This window comes from Narcine bancroftii, chromosome 1 (assembly GCF_036971445.1).
Source record: "Narcine bancroftii isolate sNarBan1 chromosome 1, sNarBan1.hap1, whole genome shotgun sequence".
NCBI classification, from domain to species: domain Eukaryota; kingdom Metazoa; phylum Chordata; class Chondrichthyes; order Torpediniformes; family Narcinidae; genus Narcine; species Narcine bancroftii.
In genome coordinates this window covers 493,604,402-493,631,008 of record NC_091469.1, presented here as the reverse complement: position 1 = coordinate 493,631,008, position 26,607 = coordinate 493,604,402, and the positions used below count along the sequence as shown (strand labels likewise).

The 26,607-nt window shown below is 43.2% G+C and overlaps 1 protein-coding gene across 1 annotated transcript in view; it reads left to right on the top strand.

Annotated features, from left to right (window-relative positions):
- mapk15 (mitogen-activated protein kinase 15) overlaps nucleotides 1-26,607 on the top strand; it is a 112,970-nt gene that overhangs the window by 27,539 nt on the left and 58,824 nt on the right. The window contains exons 5-6 of the mRNA XM_069915165.1: nucleotides 6,589-6,719; nucleotides 16,353-16,516. Coding sequence (XP_069771266.1) covers nucleotides 6,589-6,719; nucleotides 16,353-16,516 — 295 coding nt within the window. The remainder of the gene's footprint in view (nucleotides 1-6,588; nucleotides 6,720-16,352; nucleotides 16,517-26,607) is intronic.

Genomic DNA, 26,607 nt, shown 5'->3' with positions numbered 1-26,607 from the left:
TTCAGTAGCTCCCCACAGTGTTCTGGGATACATGGGTGTCAACTATGGTGAGCAAAATACTTTTCAGTCATGCAGCCTGGAGCAGTAACTGGGTGGCGACATTGAGGAACCCACAGAGATCCAGTGTTGGGGCATAACTAGCTCATGTATTAAGTCATTTTTATCAGAAAAGAGATGGTGTTGGGTCTTTTGAGGGGCATTAAGATAGACGTTCCCTGGGCCTGATGGGATATAGCAGGTGAAGAGATTGCTGGGCCTTGACAAAGATCTTTGAATCCTCCTCCAGTCCTCTGGGGCCTCTCCTGTCACTCATGAGGATTCAAAGATCTTTGAATAGCTGATGTTGCACCTTTGTTCAACAACTGGACAAAGGATGAGCCAGGGTATCAAAGGTTATAGGGAGAAGGCCGGGCAGAGAGGCTGTGGGAAAATTGATCCACTCATGACTGAATGGCGGGCCAAGCTCAATGGATCTATTTCTGCTCCAATGTCATGGATAATCCGGGAAATTAGAGGCCAGTAAACTTCACATCAGTGGAAGGGAAACTATTGGAAAGGATACATAGAGATCAGATTTATGGACATTTGGGAGTCATAGTCAGATTTGGAGATAGTCACCATAACTTAATGAGGGGAAAGACATGTCTGACCAATTTGATTGTTTTTGAGGAGATGACAAAGATGGTTGATGAAACGTAGGCAATGGACAAGGTCTCTGATAGGCTGATTCAGAAGGTGAAGATGCATGTGATCCAAGGTGAGTTTGAATTCAGAATTGGCTGGTCAATTGAAGAGAAAAGGTAGTAGTGGAAGGGTGTAATTCAGGCAGGAAGTCCAGGAACAGAGGCGCTCCACAGGGACCGGTGTTGGGATCACTGTTTGTCGGAACTACACATGACTTGGATTAAAAAGTAGATGAGTGGCTCAGTAAGTCTGCAGATGACATTCAGATTGGTGGAGTTGTGGACAGCCCCCCCACATCTCCATCGGGCACACAAAACTCAAAACGGTCAACCAGTTTACCTATCTCGGCTGCACCATTTCATCAGATGCAAGGATCGACAATGAGATAGACAACAGACTCGCCAAGGCAAATAGCGCCTTTGGAAGACTACACAAAAGAGTCTGGAAAAACAACCAACTGAAAAACCTCACAAAGATAAGCGTATACAGAGCCGTTGTCATACCCACACTCCTGTTCGGCTCCGAATCATGGGTCATCTACCGGCACCACCTACGGCTCCTAGAACGCTTCCACCAGCGTTGTCTCCGCTCCATCCTCAACATCCATTGGAGCGCTTACACCCCTAACGTCGAAGTACTCGAGATGGCAGAGGTCGACAGCATCGAGTCCACGCTGCTGAAGATCCAGCTGCGCTGGATGGGTCACGTCTCCAGAATGGAGGACCATCGCCTTCCCAAGATCGTGTTATATGGCGAGCTCTCCACTGGCCACCGTGACAGAGGTGCACCAAAGAAAAGGTACAAGGACTGCCTAAAGAAATCTCTTGGTGCCTGCCACATTGACCACCGCCAGTGGGCTGATAACGCCTCAAACCATGCATCTTGGTGCCTCACAGTTTGGCGGGCAGCAACCTCCTTTGAAGAAGACCGCAGAGCCCACCTCACGAACGAAAGGCAAAGGAGGAAAAACCCAACACCCAACCCCAACCAACCAATTTTCCCTTGCAACCGCTGCAATCGTGTCTGCCTGTCCCGCATCGGACTTGTCAGCCACAAACGAGCCTGCAGCTGACGTGGACTTTTTACCCCCTCCATAAATCTTCGTCCACGAAGCCAAGCCAAAGAAGAAGAGAGGGTTATCAAAGAATACAACAAGATATGGACCAGTTCCAGAGAAATGACAGTTGGAGTTTAATCTGGACAAGTGTGAGGTGTTGCACTTTAGGGGATCAAATGTCAGGGGAATATATATAGTCAACACAGGATTCTTAAAAGTATTGATGTGCAGAGGAATCTGGGGCCAAGTGAGGAGGTTGTGGTGCAGCAACGTAAAATTTTGGTTTGGTTGTGCTTGAAATACTGCGTGTAAGTCCAGTCACCTCATAACTGGACGGATGTGTAGAGGTTTGAGGATGCTTGTTTTTTGAAAGATATTGAGGACTTGCTTAAGAAGAACGAGGTGCACAACAGGTAAAGGTGGCAGGAACACAAAGGAAATCAGGAGGTCAAAAAATAGGCATGAGGTTGCTCTGGAAGACAAGGTGAAGGAAAATCCTAAAGGCCTCTACAGATAAATAAAGAGCAAAATGATAGGAAGGGATAAAATTAGTCTTCTTGAAAATCAGAGTGGTCATCCATCTATGGAACCAAAAGGTATCAGGGAGATCGTCAATGTATTTACCTAAGAGACTGATTCAGATTCTACAGAAATGAGGCAAACAACGATGAGGTTATGGAGTCTATATAGATTAAAGAGGAGGATATGCTTGCTGTCTTGAGGCAAATAAGGGTGGATAGGAGGTTCTTTGAACAAGATTGAGACTAGCAGATGGTATGTTGCCACCTAGGTACCAGGATCAGAGACGTCTCAAATCGAATCCAAAGCATTCTGAATTAGGGTGCGCAGCCAGACGTCATAATCTACGTTGGTACCAATGACATGTGAACATAGGAATAGGGAATGTCCAGAAGAGGGAATATAGGGAGTTACGAAGGAAGCTGAAGAGCAGGACCTCAAGAGTGGTTATCTCAGGATCGCTGCCTGTGCCACGCACCATTGAGGGTGGGAATAAGATGTTGTAGCAGATGAATGTGGCTAGGAAGTTGGTGCAGGGATTCAGATTTGTGAATTATTGGGATCTGCACTGGGGAAGGTCTGACCTGTACAAAAATGACGGGCTATACCTGAATTGGAGAGGGATCAGGTTTGATAGAATGTTTGGGAAGGGATTAAACTAGCTTGGAATTACAATATTATGACTGTTACAGAGACTTGGCTGGTGGAAGGATAGGATTGGCTGATGCAGGTACTGGGATTGAGAGGTTTTAAAAGGAATAGGATGGAAGGTTAAAAAAAGGAGGGGGGAGTAGCATTATTGGTCATGGGTAGTATCATGATAATAGAAAGGGAGAGGGAATGTTCACTGAGTTGGTGTGGGTGGAAGTCAGAAACAGGAAGGGAGCTATCACTGTGTTGGGAGTAGTCTATATGTCCCCAAATAGCCTTTGAGACACCCAGGAGCAGATAAGGAGGCAGATTATGAAATGGTGCAGAAATTACAGTGTTGTTATGGTAGACTTCAACATTACTGGTATCTTCTTACTGCAAAAAGGATAGATGGGGCAGAATTTGTCAGGTGTGTTCCATAGAACACTACAGCACAGAAAACAGACCATTCAGCCCTTCTAGTCTGTGCTGACTATTGTTCAGCTAGTCCCAATAACCTGCTTCCATAAGCCTCCAGACCTTTCCCATCCATGTATCTATTCAATTTATTTTTAAAACTCAAGATCGAGTCCACCCCCACCACGTCAGATGGCAGCTCATTCCACACTCCCACCACTCTGTGAAGTTCCCCCTAAACCTTTTCCCTTTCACCCTAAAACCATGCCCTCTTGTATTTATTTCTCCTAATCTAAGTGGAAAGAGCCTACTTGCATTTATTCTGTCTATACCTTTCATAATTTTGTAAACCTCTATCAAATCTCCCCTCATTCTTCTTTGTTCCAAGGAAAAAAGTCCTAACCTGTTTAATCTTTCCCTGTAACTCAACTTCTGAAGACCCAGAAATATCCTAGAAAATCTTCTCTGCACTCTTATTCTTCCTGTAGCTAGGCAACCAGAACTACACACAATATTCCAAACTTAACCTCACCAATGTCTTAGATAACTTCAACATGACATCCCAACTCCAATCCTCAATACTCTTATTTATAAAGGCCAAGATGCCAAAAGTTTTCGTTACAATCCTGTCCACCTGTGACACCCCTTCAGGGAACAATGTACCTGTATCCCCAGGTCTCTTTCCCCTTCCGCATTCCTCAGTCCCCAACCATTTACTGTGTGCATTCTTTGATTTGCTCTTCCAAAATGCAAAACTTCATACTTTTCTTCATTAAACTCCATCATCCATTTACTGGTCCAATCTCCCAGTTGGTCCAGATCTCTCGCCAAGCTTCGAATAGCTTCCTCACTGTCCACTACACCTCCAATCTTTGTCTCATCAGCAAACCTACTGATCCAATTGACCACATGATCATCGAGATCATTGATATAGACAACAAACAACAATGGTTCCAGCACTGAGCCCTGAGGCACATCACTAGTCACAGGTCTCCAGTCTGAGAAGCAACCATCCACTAACACTCTCTGTTTTCTCCCACACAGTTAATTTCGAATCCCTCTATGGATACCTTGTGTCTGAACCTTCTGAACTAACTTCCCATGTGGGACCTTGTCAAAGGCCTTACTAAATTCCATGTAGACAACATGCAAAGCCTTTCCTTCATCTACTTTCTTGGTAACTTCCTCAAAAAACTCTACAAGATTTGATAAACACGACCTATCATGCACAAAGCCATGCTGACTGTCCTGAATCAGCCCATGTCCAAATACCTATATATCCTGTCTCTCAGAACTCCTTCCAATCATTTACTGACGTCAGGCTTACTAGCCTATAGTTACCTGGCTTACTTTTGGAGCCTTTCTTAAACAGTGGGACAACATGAGCTACTCTCCAATCCTGTGGCACCTCTCCTGTGGCTAAGGACATTTTGAATATATCTGTCAGGGCCCCTGCAATTTCAACACTTGACTCCCACAAGGTCCGAGGGAATATCATATCCAGCCCAGGGGATTTGTCTCCCTTTATTCGCTGTAAGACAGCAATCACCTTCTCCTCCTTACATCTCTCTTCTTCTTAATCATATCACCTATATCCCTTGAAAACCAGGGTTCCCCATGCCTGTTAATTTTGTCTTTAAACGTGCAAATTCTGCACCCTCAAAATCTTGCTCTTGAATACCTTCCACTTGCCAGACGCATCCTTGCCAGAAAACAGGTTCTTCCAATCGACGCTTCCAAGATTCTTTCTCATTTCCACAAAATTGACCTTTCTCCAATTTAAAACTTCAACTCAAGGACCAGACCTATCCTTATTCATTAGTAAGTTGAACCTAATGACACTATGGTTAAGAAGGATTCCTGATAGTTCATAAACCAGCCGACGAGAGGGGAGGCCGAACTGGATCTCGTACTGGGTAATGAACCTGGTCAGGTGGTGGACCTCTTGGTGGGGGAGCATTTCAGTGAAAGTGACCACAACTCCCTGACCTTTAGCACAGCTATAGACAAGGAGAAAAACAGACAAAATGGGCATGTTAATTGGACAAGGGATTATTACGATAGGACGAGGCAGGAACTAGAAAATCCAGCCTGTTTCTGTGCTGTAATGTTCTATGGTTCGAGGAGGTTTATCGGGATGTTTCCTGATTTCGAGGGTATGAGTACATTGGAGAAATTGGACAAACTTGGGTTTTTTTTGTCTGGCATGAAGGACATGAGAGATGACCTGATGGAGGAGGTTACAATCATTGAGTGACATTCATAAGGTGAACAGTCAGAATCTTTTCTATGAGGGAAAGGAAGTTCGAGGGACGTGTACGGATGTGTGTTTTTAGACAGAGAGAGAGAGAGAGAGAGATAAGATGCCTGGATTGGGCTGCCAAGAGCATTGATGGAAGCAGTTATTCAGATTTATTGTCAGAGTACATACGTGACATCACATACAACCTAAAAAATTCTTTTTACTGGGGGAAGGCAGAATAACCACTTAAATATAGCGCAAAAAAAACCTGCATAACCTATACATGTATCAAACTGACCAACATAAAGAGAAAAAAATAATAAAATGCAAAAAGGTCCTTAAGTGAGTCCCTGATTGAGTTTGTCGTCGAGGAATCTGATGGTGGAGGGTTAGCAGCTATTCCTGAACCTGGTGGTATGAGTCTTGTGGCACCTACACATCTTTCCCAATGGCAGCAGCAAGAACAGAGTGAGTGCTGGGTGGTGTGGATCCTTGATGATTGCTGCTGCTCTCCAACGGAAGTGATCTCTGTAGATGTTCTTGATAGAGGAAAGGGTTTTGCCTGTGATGTCCTGGGGGGGGGGAGTCCATGACCTCCTGAAGGGTTTTAAACTCAGATACAATATAATCAGATACAATAGTAGAGTTTCAGGTGCTTCTGGATTGACACGCGAATATAAAAGGGGATGAAAGGATGTGTTTGATTTACAGAGCATGTTTGGATAGACCTGTGACTGAAGGGCCTGTTCCTGTTCTGTGGTCTAAATACCCCAGCCTTCACTCATACTGCTAAATACCCCGGGCTCTACTGTCATTCAGCTAAATACCCCAGTTTCCACTGTCATCCTGCATGAGGTGTGGCAATGAGATCACTCAGCTGTATCGAGGGCCAGTGTTTTGTCAGTTCAGCACTTCTGGTCTGTGTTGCATCTCCAGTTTTCCAGAGTGGGTTGTGCTTGCATATGGCAGTTGAAGTTCCTGAGGACCAAGGTGGTTTTCTATTTTGTCAGACATTTGTATCCTTTATGTGGTATTACAGAGACGGATTTACATGCAGTGATAAAGAAAGGAAACCTCCTGAAGGATATTCACATCCGCTACATCCTTTACCAACTGCTGAAGGCCACTAAGTTCATCCACTCAGGAAACGTCATTCACCGGGATCAGAAGGTACAAGAGAGCACTGACATTACACACGGGAGCAGAAATATGCTATTCAACCCATCAAGTCAGCCCTTTAATCATGAAGTGATCCATTCTCCTTCGGAGGAAGAGTTGAGGAGTCTTACCTATGTTGGCTTGTAGCATGGATTGCTAAACATAGCCAACAAAAGGCAGGAATAGCTGGGACCCTTGCGTGACTTGCAAATTTTCTCCTGCCTTTTAGTGAAAACTACAATTGCAGTGTCTGCAGGCTTTCTTGTTTAACAAGATGATCCCTCTATTCTGACTCTTTGCTTCCTGCCCGTCAGCCAACGCACTCCCCACGCTGGTGTGTTTCCTATTATACCATGGGCTCTTATCTTGTTAGGTAGCCTCATGTGCAGCACCTTGTCAAAGGCCTTCTGAAAATCTAAATACACAACATCCACTGCATCTCCCTTATCCAGCCTGCTTGTTACCTCCTTAAAGAATTCCAATCGGTTTGTGAAGCACGATTTTCCTTTAAGGAAACCATGCTGCTTTGGCCTATCTTGTCATGTGTCTCCTGATGTCAGGCTAACCGGTCAACAATTTCCTTTCTGCTGCCTCCCTTCTTGAACAGTGGGATGACATTTGTGATTTTCCACTCCTCCGGGATCATGCCAGAATCTAACAATTCCTTAAAGATCATTCCCAATGCCTCCACAATTTCTACTGCTACTTCTTTCAGAACCCAACGGTACAATCCATTTGGTCCAGGAAACTTATCTCACCCTTAGACCATTCAGCCTTTTGAGCACCTTCTCCCTTGAAGTAGTAACTGCACTCACTTCCCTTCTCTGGTAGACTTGGATATCCGGCACATGGCTAGTTTCTTCGACAGTGAAGACTGATGCATAATACTCATTCAGTTCCTCTGCCATCTCTTTGTCTTCCATTGTTATTTCACCTTCTGCTCTAGATCCTGAGAGCTTGCAGTCCCATTTCCTGTGACCTGCCCCATTCCCTGCCTTTGCTTTTTCGCCTACCCCCACATTACCAGTGTATTAAGGCAGAGAGTGGTGGTAAATCTATAAGGAGGAGAGGCGATCGCTAGAAATAGAGAGGGAGAGAGATAGAACTATAGGATACCACAGCACAGAAAACAGGACATTTGGTCTTTCTAGTCTGTGTCAAAATATCATTCCACTAGCCCACTGACCTGCACCCATTCCATAACCTTCTGGACTTCTCCCATCCATGTTCCTATCCAATTTATTCTTAAAACTTGAATGAGCCCGCATTTACCACGTCAGATGGCAGCTCGTTCCACACTCCCTCCATTTTCTGAGTGAAGAAGCTTCCGCTAATGTTCCCCCTAAACCTTTCCCCTTTCACCCTAAAGCCATGCCCTCTCTATTTATCTCTCTTAATCTAAATGGAAAGAACGTACTCACATTTACTTTGTCTAAACCCCTCTATCAAATCTCCCCTCATTCTTCTTCGCTCCAAGGAATTAAAGTCCTAACCTGTAATTCAACTCCTGAAGACCCGGCAACATCCTAGTAAATCTTCTCTGCACCCTTTCAATCTTACTGATATCCTTCTTGTATTTAGATGACCAGAACTGCATATAATACTCCAAATTTGGCCTCACCAATAGAGTACTCCTCTACTCAATAATTTGATTTGTGAAGACCAAGATGCCAAAAACTCTCTTTATAATCCTGTCTATCTGTGACGCCTCTTTCAGGGAATTATGTATCTGAATTCCAAGATCCCTTTGTTCTTCCACACTCCTCAATGCCCTATCATTTACTGTATATATTTTTTCTTGGTTTGTCCTTCTAAAATAGTCCGGATTCCTCTGCAAGCTTTGAAAGCCTTCCTCACTGACAACAACACCTCCAACCCAGTCCCAGCACTGATTCCTGAGGCACACCACTAATCTCCAGACTGAGAAGCAACCATCCACTACCACTCTCTGCCTTCTCCCATTCAGCCAATTTTTAATCCAGTTTACAATCTCTACATGAATACCAAGCATCTGAACCTTCTGAACTAACCTCCCATGTGTAACCTGTTGAAGACCTTACTAGAGTCCATGTAGTCAACATCCACAGCCTTTCCTTCATCTACTTTCTAGGTAACCTCCTCAAAAATGCTACAAGATTTGTTAAACATGACCTACCACACACAAAGCCATGGTGACTATCCTTAATCAGCCCTTGGCTGTCCAAATATTTGCTGTAAATCTGATATTTGCTGTAACACCCTCCAATAATTTACCTACTACTGACATCAGGCTCACTGTCCTGTAATTTCCTGGTTTACTTTTGGAGCCTTTTTTAAATAACAGAACAACATGAGCTACCCTCCAATCCTCCGGTACCTCACCCGTGGATCTATTAAATATTTCAGCCAGGCTCCTGCAATGTCTACACTCGTCTCCCGCAAGATCTGAGGGAATATCAAGTCAGGCCTAGGGGATTTATCCACCTTTATTTGCTGTAGGGCAGCAAGCACCTCCTCTTTAATCTCTAAATGTTCCATGACACCACTGCTTATTTCCCACCCTTCCTTGTACACTATGCCAGTTTCCTGAGTAAATACAGATGCAAAAAATCTGGTTAAGATCTGAGGCTCCACAGATAGACAAACATTCTGCTCTTCTCGGGGACCAATCTTGATCCTTATTATCCTTTTACTCTTAACATACTTGTAGAAACCCTTTGGGTTTACCTTCACATTATCTGCCAAAGTGACCTCATGTCTTCTTTTTGCCTTCCTGATTTCCTTACTACATTTTCTATACTTTTCTAGTACCTTATTTGTTCCTTGTTGCCTATACCTGTTATATACCTCTCTCTTCTTCTTAACCAGATCACAAATATCTCTTGAAAATCAAGGTTCCCAATTACCTTCTAACCTTGCCTTTAATCCTGACAGGAACATCCAAACTCAACACTCTCAAAATTTCATTTTTAAAGGCCTTCAACTTACTGAACATATCCTTGCCAGAAAACAGCTTATTCCAATCAACCTTTCTCCAGTTTAGAATTTCATTTCGAGGACCAGACCTATCTTTCTCAATAAGTAATGAAATTAATGACATTATGGTCACTGGTCCAAAAATGTTCACCCACACATACCTATGTCTCCTGTCCTGTCTGATTCCCTAAGAGGAGATCAAGTATTGCATCCTCCCTCATTGATACCTCTATATATTGATTTGGAAAACTTTCCAGAACAAATTTGACAAAATCCAGTCAATATGTGGAAAGTTAAAAATCTACTATCACAATTTTCTGTTTCTTACATCGGTTAGGGTTAGGGTTAGGATTTGATCCTCCAATTCTCTCTGACTATTGGGCAATGTATAACACAACCCTATCAGTTATGGTCACACCTTTCTTGTTCCTCAGCTCCACCCATATGGCCTCTGTAGACAAGCCCTGTTTAAGGTGTCCTGTTGAAGCACAGCTGTGATATTTTCCCTGACAAGCACTCCTCCCCCTTTCATCCCTCCCCCTCTATCACATCTGAAACAATGGAATCTTGGAACATAAAGCTGCCAGTCCTGCCCCTCTTGCAACCAAGATAGATAGAGATAAGATGGAGGTAAGGTCTTTGAATTTAAATTGGGAGTGTTACAAGTCCAGGAGACTCCAAAACTCAGCAGCAATAGAAATTCACCAAGACAATGGTTACTTAAACAAAAGTTGCTTTTTATTTTCTTTAAACATAAAAACAGGATCAAACTTTAACATTACTATTAACTTAACCTAACTTAACCCCATTCTAATTCTAAGTGCAAGTGTCTGTACTTTCATGAAAGTTCTTTGTTTCACAGTCCAACCATTCACTTCTCACTCCTCCAAGTTCATTGGTATCAGGCATTTTTTATGCTGTGCAAAGAATTTAACATTTATGAATCTTCACCAGGCTCTGGTGCTTAAAGTTAAATAGTTACCGCTCAGGAAGGCTCTTGTTGGATTCAGAGAGAGATTTATTGCTCATTGGACACGCATAAATTGATTTCCTCCAATCAGTGTCTTGCTGAAGAAACTTGCCCCATCATTGGTTTTCCAAATGATAACCACAGAGTGTTTCCCTTATTTCAGGAGAAATAATCTAGCCAGCCATTTCCTCTTGTCAGGACTACAAGGGTTTTGAACAGGCCAAATTCAGAACTCACAATCTGTCTTCAAAATGGGGTCTTTCAACAAGCTGCCAGCTTGGCATGTTGCAGCCTCAACAGCTACTATAGAACTGACTTCTCTCTCTCTCTCTTTCTCTGAGAGAAGAATCCTGTTTGTTTTTTCCTCTCTGCAAATGACCTCTCCCAAGGCTCCAAATCCAATCTTTGAAAGATCTTATCAGCTCTTGAGTCCGGACTCTGTTCCGTTTGCAATTCCATTGTCTCTGAAAAATCAACTGGAGCCTCAATGTCCAGCTTCAGCAAAGCTCTTGCATTTTAAATGAGATGTCTTTTGTTAAGTGTTTGTATGTTCAGTGACCTACACTAAACCCCCCACAATCTGTCTCTTTAAAGACATATTTATCCATAACCATACTAATATAACCTGTAATGAAAGGAATTAATGGAGTCAGCAGTTAGGGCAATTGTCAAGAACCCAAGATCACAAGAAAAAGGAACAGAAGCAGGCCATCTGGCCCATCGAGTCTTCTCTGTGAAACCTCCCTGAGCTAAACTGCTCTCACATCTAGTTCCAAGTTCCGGCCTTGTCCCCATATCCCATACCCTGACTAATTAGATACCTATCAATTTCCCCTTTAAATTCCCCCAATGATCCTGCCTCCACAGCTGCAGGTGGCAATGAATTCCATAAATCTACTACCCTCTGGCTGAAGAAATTTCTCCTCATCTCTGTTGTAAATTGGTACTTTTTAATTTTAAGAGTGTGCCCTCTTGTCCTGGAATCACCCAACAGGGGAAACATCTTATTTACATCTACTCTGTCCAATCCATTCATTATTCAAAATGTTTCTATGAAATCCCCTCTCATTCTTAAATATTCTAATGAATAGAGTCCTAGAGCCGCTAAGCGTTCCTCATACGTTAGCCTTCTCATTACTGGAATCATTCTGGTAAACCTTCTCTGTACCCTCTCCGACCTTGCTATATCCTTTCAAAGCTATGGGGCCCAAAACTGCACGCAGTTCTCCAAAGGAGGTCTCACCAGAGCCCCATGGAGTCTCATCAACACCTCTTTACTCTTATACATAATCTCCTTTGAAACAAATGCCAACATAACATTCACCTTCTTTACTGCTGATCCGTCCTGGCTGTCAATTTTCAGATTATCCTGCTTGAGGACCCCCAAGTCCTTTTATACTTATGAGATTTGAATTTTCTTCCCATCCAAATAATAATCCGACCATTTATTTCCTCGTCCAAAATGCACAATCGTACATTTCTTTGGTTACGTGATGTGGAAAATCTGGGTCAACATAATTCTCCCTGATGACCACACCTGCAAGAGGTGCATCCAGCTGCAGCTCCTGGGAAATCAAGTTAGGAAGCTGGAGCTGGATGAACTCGGGATCATTCGGGAGGCCGAGGCAGTGATAGAGAGGAGCTTCAGGGAGACAGTTGCCCCGAAAGGTCAAGTGACAGGTAATTGGGTGATTGTAAGGAAAGGCTTGGGGAATAAGCAGACAGGGCACAGCACCCCTGTGGCCGTTCCCTTGAACAATAAGTATACTATTTTGGATACTGTTCGGGGGGACGATTTACCAGGAACAAGTCATGGTGGTCACGCCTCTGCCACAGACTGGACCCTCAGCTCAGAAAGGAATTGAGGAGAAGAGGAGAGCTGTGGTGACTGGGGGCTCATTGGTTAGGAGAGCAGATAGGAAGTTTGGTGGGCGAGAGTAAGACTCCCAGATGGCATGCTGCCTCCCAGGTGCCAGAGTCAAGGACACCTCTGATCGAGTTCATAGCATTCTGGAGGGGGAGGGTGAGCAGCCAGATGTTGTGGCCCACCTGGGGACCAATGACATAGTTAGGAGTAGGGATGAGGTCTTGAAGAGGGAATATAGGGAGTTAGGGAAGGAATTATAAAAAAAGGGACCTCAGGGGTGGTGATCTCAGGATTACTGCCTGTGCCACACACCAGAGAGGATAGGAATAGGAAGTTGTGGCAGTGAATGTGTGGCTGAAGAGCTGGTGCATGGGGCAGGGGGTTCAGATTTGTGGATAATTGGGATCTAATCTGGGGAATGTTTGACCTGTACAAAAAGCATGGGCTGCACCTGAACTGGAAAGGAAATCAGTATCCTGGCGGGCAGGTTTGCTAGACCTGTTGGGGAGGGTTTAAACTGGGGTGGGAAATTAGACTGTGAGGGTAGAGTAGAAGGACAAAGCTTGATGCTATGTGCTCTGAGTTGGTGAGGAAAGGCAGGCAGGGGACAAGACATGAAAGGAACCAGTTAAAGGGGTTAAAGGGGTCTATTTCAATGCTAGGAGTACTAGAAATAAAGAGGATGAACTTCGAGCATGGATCAGTACATGGAACTACGATGTTGTGGCCGTTACTGAAACTTGGCTGGAGAATGGGCAGGATTGGTTCAGGGTTTAGGTGTTTTAAAAGGAATAGGATGGGAGGTAGGAAAGGGTGGTGGGGGGTGAGTACCATTACTGGTCATCAAGGCTGAAAAGGGAGGACACTGCAGAGGGAGGGTCAAGTGAAACAATGTGGGCGGAAGTCAGAAATAGGAAGGGAGCTCTCACTGTGCTGGGAGACGTCGACAGGCCCCCAAATAGCCCTCAGGACCCCGAGGAGCAGATCAGCAGGCAGATTTTGGAATGGTGGGAAATACAGGGTTGTAGGATGATTTCAACGTCCCTAATATTGACTGGCACCTCCTGACTGTAAGAGGGATGGATGGGGCTGAATTTGTCAGGTGTGTTCAAGAAGGATTCCTGACACAGTGTGTGGACCAGCTGACGAGAGGAGAGGCCAGACTGGATCTAATTCTGGGGAATGAACCTGGTCAGGTGGGGGACCACTCGGTGGGGAAACATTTCGGTGAGAGTGACCACAACTCCCTTAGCCTCGACATAGTTATGGAAAAGGATAAAAGCAGACAAAATGGGGAAGGGCTAATGACAATGGGATGAGGCAGAAACTACCAAGTAAATTGGAAACAGATGTTTAAGGGTGAAAGCAGAGAAGTAATGTGGAGGAAGTTTAGGGACCACTTGTGCTGGGTTCAGGATAGGTTTGTCCCACTGGGACAGGGAAAAGATGGGCGGAAAAGGGACCCGTGGCTGACAAAACAGGTGAAGCAGCTGGTCAAGGGGAAGAAGGAAGCATTTGTTAGATATTGGAAGCAGGAAACAGGAAGGGCTCATGAGAAGTATATGGTCGCCAGGAAGGAGCTTAAGAAAGGATTTAGGAAAGTTTGAAAGGGGCATGAGAAGGCCTTGGCTGTAGGATTAAGGAGAACCCCAAGTCATTCTATGCGTATGTGAAGAACAGAAGGATGACAAGAATGAAGGTGGGGCCTGGAGACAGAGGAGGTTGGAAATGACCTAAATGAATACTTTGCTTCAGTATTCACAAGAGAAAAGGATCAGGATCAGGGTGAGGTCAGAATAGAACAGGCCTGTGTGCTGGACAATGTGGAGATTGAGGAAGAGGAAGTGTTGGATCTTCTTTAAAACATCAAGATTGATGTCCCCAAGGCCAGCCGCGATATACCCCAGGCTGCTATGGGAAGGGAGGTAAGAGATAGTTGGGGCAGCAGCTATGATCTTTGAATCTTTTGGCCACAATGGAGGTGCTGGAGAATTGAAAATGGCAAATATAGCCCACTTTTTTAAAACGTAATGGAGAATCCTGGGAATTATAGACCAGTGAGACTTGTCAGTGGGGTGTAAACTATTGGGGAGGATTCTTAAGGACAGGATCTTTGAGCATTTGGAGAAGTCCAGTTGACTCGAGGATAGTTAGCATGTTATTGTGAAGGGAAGGTCATGCCTCACAAGCCTAATTGAGTTTTTTGAGGAGGTAACAAAAGAAATTGATGAGGGTCGGGCAGTAGATGTGGTCTATATGGATTTGACAAGGTCCCCCAATGAGAGTCTCATCCAGAAAGTCATGAATCTTGGTATCAGTGGAACCTTAGCTTTGTGGATAAAAAATTGGCTTGTAGGAAGAAAGCAGAGAATAGTAGTGGAAAGAAAGTGTTCTGTCTGGAGGGCGGTGACTTGTGGAGGGGCTGCAGGGATCTGTTTTGGTCATTTTTATAAATGACCAGGATGAAGAGGCGGAAGGATGGGTCAGTAAATTTCCTGATGACACAAGGGTGGGAGGAGTTGTGGATAGAGCTGAAGGTCGTCAAAGGTCACAAAAGGATGTGATCAGGATACAGAGATGGGTGGAAAAGTGGCAGATGGAGTTTAATCCAGATAAGTGTGAGGTGATGCATTTTCAAAGGACCAACCACAAGGTTGAGTACAGGGTTAATGGTCGATTATTTAAGAGTGTGGATGAATAGAGGGACCTTGGGGTCAAAATCCATACATCCCTCAAGGTTGCCGCACAAGTTGATAGGATAGTTAAGAAGGCCAATGGGATGTTGGGCTTCATTAATGGGGGATTGAGTTCAGGAGTAGAGGGGTTATGTTGCAGCTCTACAAATCTCTGGTGAGACCACACTTAGAATATTGTGTTCAGTTCTGATCACCTCATTAAAGGAAGGATGTGGAAGCTATGGAGAGGGGGCAGAGAAGATTTATACCAGGATAAGTCTTATGAGGCAAGGTTAGCAGAGCTGGGACTTTTCTCTTTGGAGTGTAGAAGGATGAGAGGAGACGATAGAGGTGTGGATAGGGTGGACAGTCAGCACCTTTTTCCCAGGACAGAATCAGCAAACACCAGAGAACATGTACAAAGTGAAGGGAGGGAAGTTTGGAGAGATGTTGGGGGGAAAGTTTTTTACACAAGAGTTGCGGGTGTGTGGAATGGCTTGCTGGGATGGTGGTGGGACACTTGGCAAGCTCTTAGACAGGCACGTGGATGAAGGAAAAAGAGAGGGTTAAGGGGTAGGGTGGGTTTAGTACTAGTGATATATGGGTTGGCCCAACATCGAGGGGTGAAGGGCCTGTGCTGTTGTGTTCTATGTTGTATGCCACAACTTCTGCTTGCTTGTCGCCCCAGTCCCAGATCCTTCTTGTTCACAGCCCCCGCCCCGGCCCATACTTGTTCACAGCCCCCACCCCAGCCTCTACTTGTTCACAGCCCCCACCCCAGCTTCTACTTGTTCACATCTCCTGCCCCAGCCCCTACTTGTTCACAGCCCCCACCCCGGCCCCTATTTGTTCACAGCCCCCACCCCGGCCCCTATTTGTTCACAGCCCCCACCCCGGCCCCTACTTGTTCACGGCCCCCACCCCGGCCCCAACTTGTTCACAGCCCCCACCCCAGCCTCTACTTGTTCACGGTCCCCCACTCCGGCTCCTATTCCATGCCCATCCCCAACCCATATTTATTCACGCAGCCCTTACGCCTTTCTCCAGTACAAACCTCTGCATTCCTCACAATTGTGGTTCATGATTCAGCTGCACTGATTTTCTCTGCTCTCCTTCCAGCTCCCACCCTTCACTTGAAGCCTCCAGCGCTTTCCTTTAGCATTTTTCTCATTCTCCAGCCTTCCAACATCCTCCTGGATTCGGACTGCTTTGTCAAGCTGTGTGATTTTGGGCTGGCCAGGTGCATCAATCAGATACAAGAGGAGCATGGGAACCCTGCGCTGACAGAGTATGTGGCCACTCGTTGGTATCGAGCACCAGAAATCCTCCTCGCCTCTCCCAGGTCAGCTCTTTGTTTTTTTTTGTATTTATTAATTTTGGAAACTGGGTGCTGCAGCAAGACTGGAATTGTTGACCATTCTTCTTCGCTCAGAGGGTGGTCCATATCTAGAGAACACTGCCAGAGGAAACTCTGGAAGTGGGTAGGATTGTGACATTCAGTTGGACAGATTTATCGATGGGAAGGGCTCAGAAGGATATGGACCAATGCAGGGAAGTGGGCTTATCTCCGAATACCACCTTGGTTGGCATGGACAAGTTGGGCTGAAGAGCGTGTTCTGTCTGTTTGACTCTATTTCTGATCATGTTTGAGAATTTGATGCCTTGGGCTGCTTCCGGACTTGTAGTTGTGTAGTGGAACTGAGCAGAAATTTGTCCTTTGGCCACCATGTTAGTGCTGACCTTGCCTGCATTATGCACTCGCCTCTTTCACTGCCTTGATTGATTGTATCTAACTCCACTGCCATCTCTGGCAGCAAATGGCATGTATCTTTCTGGAAAGAAACACTGTCCCTCTAATCCCCTTTCATTCTCCTTGTTTTCATGTTCAACCAAAACTCTTTCAAATAAAACTCATCTTTCAACACATCACCCAACTTTCAATCACATCCCTAATCTGTTGTGACCTTCGACAACTTGTCTTACAATCGACACCACCAACTTTTGTGTTACTTGTAGACTTACTAATTATACCTCCAACAATTGCATCCAGTTGTTAATATTAAAAATAACAAAAATCTGGAATGCTAGTACCTATCTTTGCAATACACCACTGGTCACACATCTCCAAATAGAAAAACTCCCATCCACTTCCTTTCACCAAGCCAATTTTAGATCCAATTTGCAACCTCACTCTGGTTCTCTTTTCCCCTCATCCTCTGGAGCAGCTTACCATGTGGGATCTTGTCAAGTGCCTTCACTTAGTCTTCAAAGACAAAATCTACTGACTTGCCTTCATTTGATCTTCATAGCTACATAGAACACAGAAATCTACAGCTCAGTCCAGGCCCTTTGTCCCAGTGTTGTGCCGACCTGATAACCTACTCTGGCAACTGCTGAGAATTTCCCCACTGTGTAACCCTCCATTTTTCACAGTTTAATGTACCTATCTAATAGTCTCTTAAACGATTCTATTGTACCTGCCTCCACCAGCGTGCTCTATGCACCCACCACTCTGTATGAAAAACACCTCTCACATCGTCCTTTAATGTATCCTTTTGGCTTGGCTTCGCAGACGAAGATTTATGGAGGGGTATGTCCACGTCTGCTGCAGGCTTGTTGGTGACTGACAAGTCCGATGCGGGAGAGGCAAACACGGTTGCAGCGGTTGCAATGGAAAATTGGTTGGTTGGGGTTGGGTTTTTCCACCTTTGTCTTTTGTCAGTGCGGTCTTCTTCAAAGGAGGTTGCTGCCCGCCGAACTGTGAGGCGCCAAGATGCACGGTTTGAGGCGATATCAGCCCACTGGCGGTGGTCAATGTGGCAGGCACCAAGAGATTTCTTTAGGCAGTCCTTGTACCTCTTCTTTGGTGCACCTCTGTCACGGTGGCCAGTGGAGAGCTCGCCATATAACATGATCTTGGGAAGGCGATGGTCCTCCATTCTGGAGACGTGACCTACCCAGCGCAGTTGGATCTTTAATCACACCCTGGTTATTTGGATCAAAAGGAACTTGGGTGGGAGCCTCAGGAATGTGATGGTTACATGCTCCCATTTATCAGTTAGTTCATTTTCATTTGTGTTGGACTGCCACTTTAAGAGAACAGATTAACAAAAGCCTGCTGGTTTTGGAAAGTGACTGTGAACTGGCAGCAGGCTTTGAACAGCATGTTTCAAAAATTAGATACATATGCAGAAACCCTGGAAATCCCAGGTCAGGAGACCATGTGACCAGTGTATTGAAGAAGCAGTGCACAACTTAGCTCAGGGGCCATTTTAAGGAGAGAGAACAGGAGCAAACAGCTCTCTGAAGAAATACTGTGTTGGATTGGCCTCATGCGTGATTATAGACAATCTGTCTGATTTCTTCCTGTCTGTTATAGAGGAATGAGTATATAGGCAATCTGATTTCCTCTTGGTTATTATAGAGGAGTGAGAATACCATTCTGTGACCAAAAGAATGAAGGTCACTTGAGTTCGGCTGACCCACGGAAAGGGTTCTGGAAGTTTTGTGAGCATCACTTGCTTCATGTACCCTACGCCAAAGAGGAGGGGAGTTTTAGTTGTCACTCGCTGGAAGCATCTCACGTCCATGGATCGACACTGAATTTCGGAAACTGAACTTTGAACTGCCTTCCAAAAATTGTTCCTTGAGCTGCAGTGGCTTGGGATATTCCACACACACCCAGTATATTTGCGCATTGTTGGGGGTTAAGTTAGATAAGTTAGTTAAATTAGATAAAGTGTTATATTATTGTTTATTAATAATTAAAATATAACACTGTCTGGGCTCATTTCTATTGCTGCTATCTGGTAAGTAATAGTGATATAAATAGTTTGAAGGATAAAGAAGATTATAGCAAAGTTCATCCCATCAGGTTCAGGAGTTGATGTTGGAGGCTAATGAAAATGCTGCTTCAAACATGGTGCAGGAGGGAGAGATTGAGATTTCTGGATTATTGGACTCTCTTCCTGAGAAGGTGAAAGCAGTATTGGCAGGACGAAACTAGAGGGGGAACTAATATCCTTGCAGGAAGGTTTGCTGGTGCTGCCTCAGGAGGTTTAAACCACATTGCAGGGAGGTGGGAATGGGAATCCGAGTGCCAGATAGTAGAGTGCAAGAGGTGTAAAGGTTAAAACCTTGTGTTTTATTTTAAACTCTTAGTTCATTTTGTGCCTGTCTCTTTAAAAGAACTATTGTTTGTAGTGTTACCATAGTGACTATGACATCATATTTCGTAATATCCGCCCAGACTAACAGCTTACTTATTATTCTTCAGGAAATTTTTCTTTGAATTTTTTAGTTTCTCTTTAAATTTGTTTATCAATATTGTTATGAATCTCTTTAAAGTTTCCATAGAATATTCCAGAAGTCTTTGGGAACATGTCTGTGAATTGCTCAGTTTGAAATTGGGTCAAGGTCTGACCAGACACCTGTGACCTTGAAAAAGATAAACCACTGCTAGTAGCAGAATTTTCAGGAACCCCAGAAGAATGTGTTCTTAAAAGTTATAAATAACCAGAGATAAGAAAGCTTGTGTGCAGAACCACACAAAGTCAATTCAGAGCAATTCTCTTAGAGGGACCACATAAAATACAAATTTGTTTACAGTTCCCAGGAACCAGGGGAACCCAGGTTGCAGTGTGACAAACCCAAGATGGATAAGAAGTCGTCTCAGGCTAAAGACCTTCAGCAAACAGTTCCTCTCAAAACCAGCAAGGCAGACCGATAATGCTTGACAGGATGTTGGAGCCAGTTGCCAAAGAAGAAGCGGCTTTACTACCAAGCAAGAAGGGGACTCTGTCAAGGCCCTGCAGGCCTCATGAGCTGGCTTAAAGGTTAGTGGAGCTGGAACAGATGAATGTATGTTGCAAAGTCCCATTGGTGCTGTACCAAGTGAAATCCAGAAGATAGAGATTCAATCAGAAAGTTCAGATGTGAATCCTGATGATAGTATTTCCAAATTTATGAGCTCAGGTAGACCTTCAAAGTCTTCAAAGCCATCTAGAGAAAGAAGATGTGCTTCAAGCATAACAGCTATGCATGGTAAGGCACAAGCAGACTTGGCTACTGTCTGTGCACAGCAAGTGGTTGGAGAAAAGATGTACTTTAGAGGATTGGAAAGCTGAAATCAAGAAACGGCAATTGGAGCAAGAAGAACAACTTAAATGGCTAGTGAAAAACAAGATAGATTATTGAATAGAACCACATGGTATGAATATGGCTTCTACAAGATTTGTAACTGAAAGTGATAGACCCAAAGAGCTAGCACCTCACCTTCCAGCCGAGCCATGGGTAATGCAGCCACAAGAAACAAATATACTCGAGCAAGGAGCCCCGGGTATCACTGCAGTGCTCAAATGACAATGACCAATCTTATGGAAAGTACTAGTGACCTTCAATCTCTCCAGAGCGCACAATACAAGGATCTTCCCGAAAGGAGAGTATTTCAAAAAAGCTCAACCATGCAAGTTGATCATACTCAACCATTGATGTCTTTTCATGTTGCTGGAGAACCGGCTACAAGTCAAGGATCTCCATCAGTTACAACTCAAGGTCCTACACCTATGGCACCAGTTCAAGAACTGTTTTCTTCATTCACCTTAAGACAACCAGTCGCAAGCCATGGTGGACAAGACAATATAATATCACTCATAGCAAAACAAGGATCATACGGTTTGCCTCAGAAGGAAATTCCAGTTTTTAATGGAGATCCATTACAATATCTGACATTCATGAAATCTTTTGAACATCATATTGAAAGTCATACAAAAACACTAAAGGATATAAACAGAGTGGAGAGAGTGCAGAGAAGGTTTACCAGAATGTTACCTGGGTTTAAGCATCTAGAGTATAGGGAGAGATTGGACAGATTAGGTCTTTATTCTTTGGAGCGTAAAAGGTTGAGAGGGGATTTGATAGAAGTATTTAAGATTATGAAAGGGATAGACAGAGTGGATGTGGATAGACTATTTCCGTTAAGAGGAGGAAAGATTAAAACAAGAGGACATGAGTTAAGAATTAAGGGGCAGAGGTTTAGAGGTAACATGAGGGGGAACTTCTTTACTCAGAGAGTGGTAGCCATGTGGAATGAGCTTCCGGGAGAAATAGTGGCGGCGGAGTCAATTGTATTATTTAAGAAAAGGTTGGACAGGTATATGGATGAGAAGAAGATGGAGGGTTATGGGCATTGTGCAGGGAGGTGGGACTAGAAAGGGGTGTTTGGTTCGGTGTGGACTAGAAGGGCCTAATGGCCTGTTTCCGTGCTATAATTGTTATTTTTTTTATGTTAATTTATCTGTATTACCTGGAACAGTATATTGAAGGACAGGGGAAGGAGTTAGTCAAGTTGCCAATATATGAATCCAGAACAAGGTTTTAAAAGGGCAAAAATATCCATCACACAAGATTGTATAAATTGGATTGAAAGTCTTAAAATGTTAGAAAACTTTGAAGTCAACAGATGTTTTAAACCAACAGTTTGGAAATGCCACATTTGCTCAGTTATTCCACTTTGCTGATTCAAGCAAAGGTGGTTTTGGTCCTGTCATTTATTTTGTACTACAAAATAATCAAGAGTGAATTGTGGAGTTATAATGGGAAAAGACAGAGTGGCTCTATAAAGCCAGTCACTATATCTTGAATGGAATCTTTTCTAAACGGAGCCAACACACGGGTGTCCACTCCTTAATTTCTTCTGTGCTCTTAAGAAGATTGGCATCAAAATCCAGAAGGGTTAAAAGAAATTTCAATGGCCGATCCTGAAATCCAAAACACTAATGTAAATATTATTCAAATATCTAATGAAAATGATCTGATCACTCAATTAATTTGCTATCACTCTTCATGGTTTTCTTTGAAAAAGGCTGTAGCATGGATTCTTAGGTTAAAAACTATGCTTTTAAATCATATCAAGAAAAAGAATCTGAAGACACGAAAGAGCTGATACCTAATAGTTGTGCAGGGAGGTGGGATTAGAAAGGGGTGTTTGGTTCGGTGCGGACTAGAAGGGCCTAATGGCCTGTTTCCGTGCTGTAATTGTTATTATTATTATTATTATTATTATTATTAAGTTGATGAATGCTGAATTGGAAATAAGTCGTTTTTGTCAGAAGAAGGTGTTTGATAACGAGATATCAAAATTGAAGAAGAATCTGAATGTTACAAAAACAAGTTGTGGTTTACAAGCTAAATCCTTTCTAATAGTTTACACACCACTACACTCAATACATCATTTACAAGAATAGCACTTGGGAAGGTTACACATGGTAGGCTTATTCAGAAAGTCAGAAGGCATGGGATCCAGTGAAGCTTGGCCATGTGGATTCAGAATTGGCTTGCCTGTAGAAAGCAGGGGGTTGTGGTGAAGGGAGTACACTTGGATTGGAGGGTTTTGTCTAGTGGTGTCCCACAAGAATCGATTCTGAGACCTCTGCTTTTCGTGATTTTTATTAACGACTTGGATTAACAAGGGAAATTAGAGACAGCATTAGGTCCAAAGAGAGAGCATATCAATTGGCCAAGAAAAGTACCAAATCCGAAGACTGGGAGCAGTTCTAGATGCAGCAAAGGAGGACAAAGGGATTAATCAAGAGGGCAAAAATAAATTACGAAAGTAAGCTTGTGGCAAACATAAAAACCAACTGCAAAAGCTTTTATAGATATGTCAAGAGGAAAAGATTGGTGAAATCCAGAGTAGGTCCCTTGCAGTCAGAATCAAGGGAATATATAATGGGGAATAAGGAAATGGCAGACCAATTAAATTCTTACTTTAGTTCTGTTTTCACAAGAAAGGATACAAATAACCTCCCAAGGATGTTGGGAAACATAGAGACTAATGCAAGGGAGGAACTGAAAGAAATCAGTATCTCTAAGGACATGGTCTTGGGGAAATTGATGGGATTGAAGGCCGATAAATCCCAAGGGCCTGATAATCTACATCCTAGGGTACTTAAGGAAGTGGCCATTCAGATAGCAGATGCTTTAAGAATTATTTTCCAGAACTCGATAGACTCAGGATCAGTACCCATGGATTGGAGGGTAGCTAATGTTACCCCACTATTTAAAAAGGGGGGTAGAGAAAAAGCGGGGAATTATTGGCCGGTGAGCCTTACATCAGTAGTGGGCAAAATGATGGAATCCATTATTAAGGATGTAATAGCGGAGCATATGACTAGCAGAGAAGGGATCGGACAGAGTCAACATGGATTTACAAAAGGTAAATCGTGCTTGACAAATCTATTGGAATTCTTTGAGATGGTGACAGGTAAAATAGATGGGGGAGAGCCAGTGGATGTGGTGTACCTGGACTTCCAAAAGGCCTTCGATAAGGTCCCACATAAACAAGTGGCATGCAGAGGGAGTCACGTGATGGAGTAGTGGCCGGACGGTGAACTCCAGCCCTCTCCAGAAAAGTCGGAAAAAAACAAAGGAAAACACAAAGGCACAAAAATAAAAATTAAAGAAAAGTGAGTATAAAGGTGGAAAGAAGATGGCGACGAAAAAAGAAAAATCGAAACCAACGGTAAGAAGAGAGGAAGAGAAGACAATGGAAGAAGAAGGAGAAGGCCTTACCTGTTCGAAGAGGCCCGCGGTGGAGAGAGAAACCCGCTCCCTCAGGTCGGTAGAAAGTGGACTACAAAAATGGCTTGCTGAGCCGAGTAAAAGTGCGCAACCGCGCATGCGCGATGCACATGCAAAAAAACACACCGACGGGAGGGGTGACCAGCTGGGGAGTCGATCTCCACAGCCGGCAACGACAGCTGCAGAACACCTGCAGCAAGAGGAGAACATAGAAGACAACGAAAACAAGAAAGAAGAGAAGAAAAGGGCAACAAAGAAACAACAGATGGCCAACCCAGAGGAAGAAGAAGAGGAAGAGTACAGTGAAATATAAGAAGAAAAGAAAGGCAAGATAAAGGAGGTACTTTCTCTTATTAAAGAATACATGGAGTCATTTAAAGAATGGCAAGTGCAGGAATTTGATGATTTAAGAAGAAGAATAAACAATACAGAAGAGAAAATGAATAAAATAGATATGACCTTAACAGAAATGGGAAAGAGAATGGACAAGATGGAAGAGCGGGAAGCAGCAGTAGAAATGGAGGTAGAGGACTTAAAAAAGAAATTAGAGGAATCTAATAAAAAAGTTATAGAGACACAAGAACTGTTAGCTCAGAAAATAGATAAAATGGAAAATTATAACAGAAGAAATAACATAAAGATAGTGGGCCTTAAGGAAGATGAGAAGGCAAGAATATGAGAGAGTTTATAAAAGATTGGATCCCCAGGATCCTAGGATGTCCAGAACTACAGCAAGAAATGGAAATAGAAAGGGCACATAGAGCAGTGGCCTTTAAACCACAACCACAACAAAAGCCAAGATCTATTTTAGTAAAATTCCTAAGATATACTACAAGAGAAAAGGTACTGGAGAAGACAATGGAAAAAGTAAGAGAGGGCAAAAGCCACTGGAGTACAAAGGGCAAAAAAATCTTCATTTATCCAGATATAAGTTTTGAACTCCTGAAGAAGAGAAAGGAGTTCAATACAGCAAAGGCGATTTTATGGAAGAAAGGGTATAAATTTATACTAAAGCATCCAGCGGTATTGAAAATATTTATTCCAGGACAACAAAACAGACTATTCTCTGATCCAGAGGAAGCACGAAAATTTGCAGAACAATTACAAAATAGACTGAGGGATGAAGACGTATAACGAGAGTACAAAAGACTGCGAACTAAAAAGACACATAAGTTTTGAACTCCTGAAGAAGAGAAAGGAGTTCAATACATCGAAAACGATCTTATGGAAAAAAACTATTCTCGGATCCAGAGGAAGCAAGGAAATTTGCAGAACAACTACAAAACAACCAGAGAGATGAAGATATGTAATAAGAGTAAAAATGACCACGATTTATATGTATGTGGTAAAGAGGTATATGTGTGTATATGTATAATGTGCAAACATGAATGTATCTGTATTTAGAGGAAAATATAGATAGTATTCTTCTTTTCTTTGGCTTGGCTTCGCGGACGAAGATTTATGGAGGGGGTAAAAAGTCCACGTCAGCTGCAGGCTCGTTTGTGGCTGACAAGTCCGATGCGGGACAGGCAGACACGGTTGCAGCGGTTGCAGGGGAAAATTGGTTGGTTGGGGTTGGGTGTTGGGTTTTTCCTCCTTTGCCTTTTGTCAGTGAGGTGGGCTCTGCGGTCTTCTTCAAAGGAGGTTGCTGCCCGCCAAACTGTGAGGCGCCAAGATGCACGGTTTGAGGCGTTATCAGCCCACTGGCGGTGGTCAATGTGGCAGGCACCAAGAGATTTCTTTAGGCAGTCCAACAAGAATTAATAAGGGAAGGAAATGGAATAGAGGGAATAAGGAGGGAATTAAAAGAGTGACCTTTGTTACATATGAAAAGTGAAATCTTTTCTGGGGGGGGCTGGGTGGGGGGGAGTTGCGGTCACTGCAAAATCAGCTGACGCTTGCGAGTGAATTCGCAAATCCAAATGGAGAGGGGAGATGTGGTTGTCCGACAAGGGATAAAGGACAACTCAGGAGGGGAAGGGGAGATTGGGGCAAAAGAAGTTTTAAATAGGAGAATAAGGAAAATGTTTGATGTTTTAGGAATTTTGTCTTATAAAGGGTTCAAAACAAGAAAACAGAAATGGATAAGAAGGAAAGGTAATGATGGAGAAACGGAAAGGGAAGATAAACAAAGTATAAAATGGCTACTTTGAACTATATGACTTTAAATATTAATGGAATACATAACCAAATTAAAAGGAAGAAACTGCTAAATTTACTGAAAAAAAAAATTGATATAGCATTTGTGCAAGAAACACATTTAACTGAGCACAAGAAATTAAAGAGAGATTGGGTAGGACACGTAACAGCAGCATCATATAATTCAAAAGCAAGAGGAGTAGCTATATTAATTAGTAAAAATGTGCCATTTAAAATAGAAGAGGAAATAATAGATCCAGCAGAGAGATATGTAATGATAAAATGTCAGATATATTCGGAGTTTTGGAATCTACTCAATGTATATTCACCTAACGAAGAAGATCAAAAGTTTATGCAAGATATCTTTTTGAAGGTAGCAGATACGCAAGGGAACATATTAATAGGAGGGGATTTCAACCTGAATTTGGATTCAAATATGGACAAAACTGGGAAAAAAATTAACAGAAAGAACAAAGTAACCAAATTTATAATTAAATCGATGGAAGAAATGCAACTTTTGGATATATGGAGGAAACAACACCCAAAGGAAAAGGAATATTCATATTACTCGGCTAGACATAAAACATACTCAAGAATAGACCTATTTTTATTATCAGCTCGTATGCAAGATAGAGTAAGAAAAACAGAATATAAAGCTAGAATACTATTGGACCATTCACCCTTAATATTGTCAGTAAAGCTAGAGGACATCCC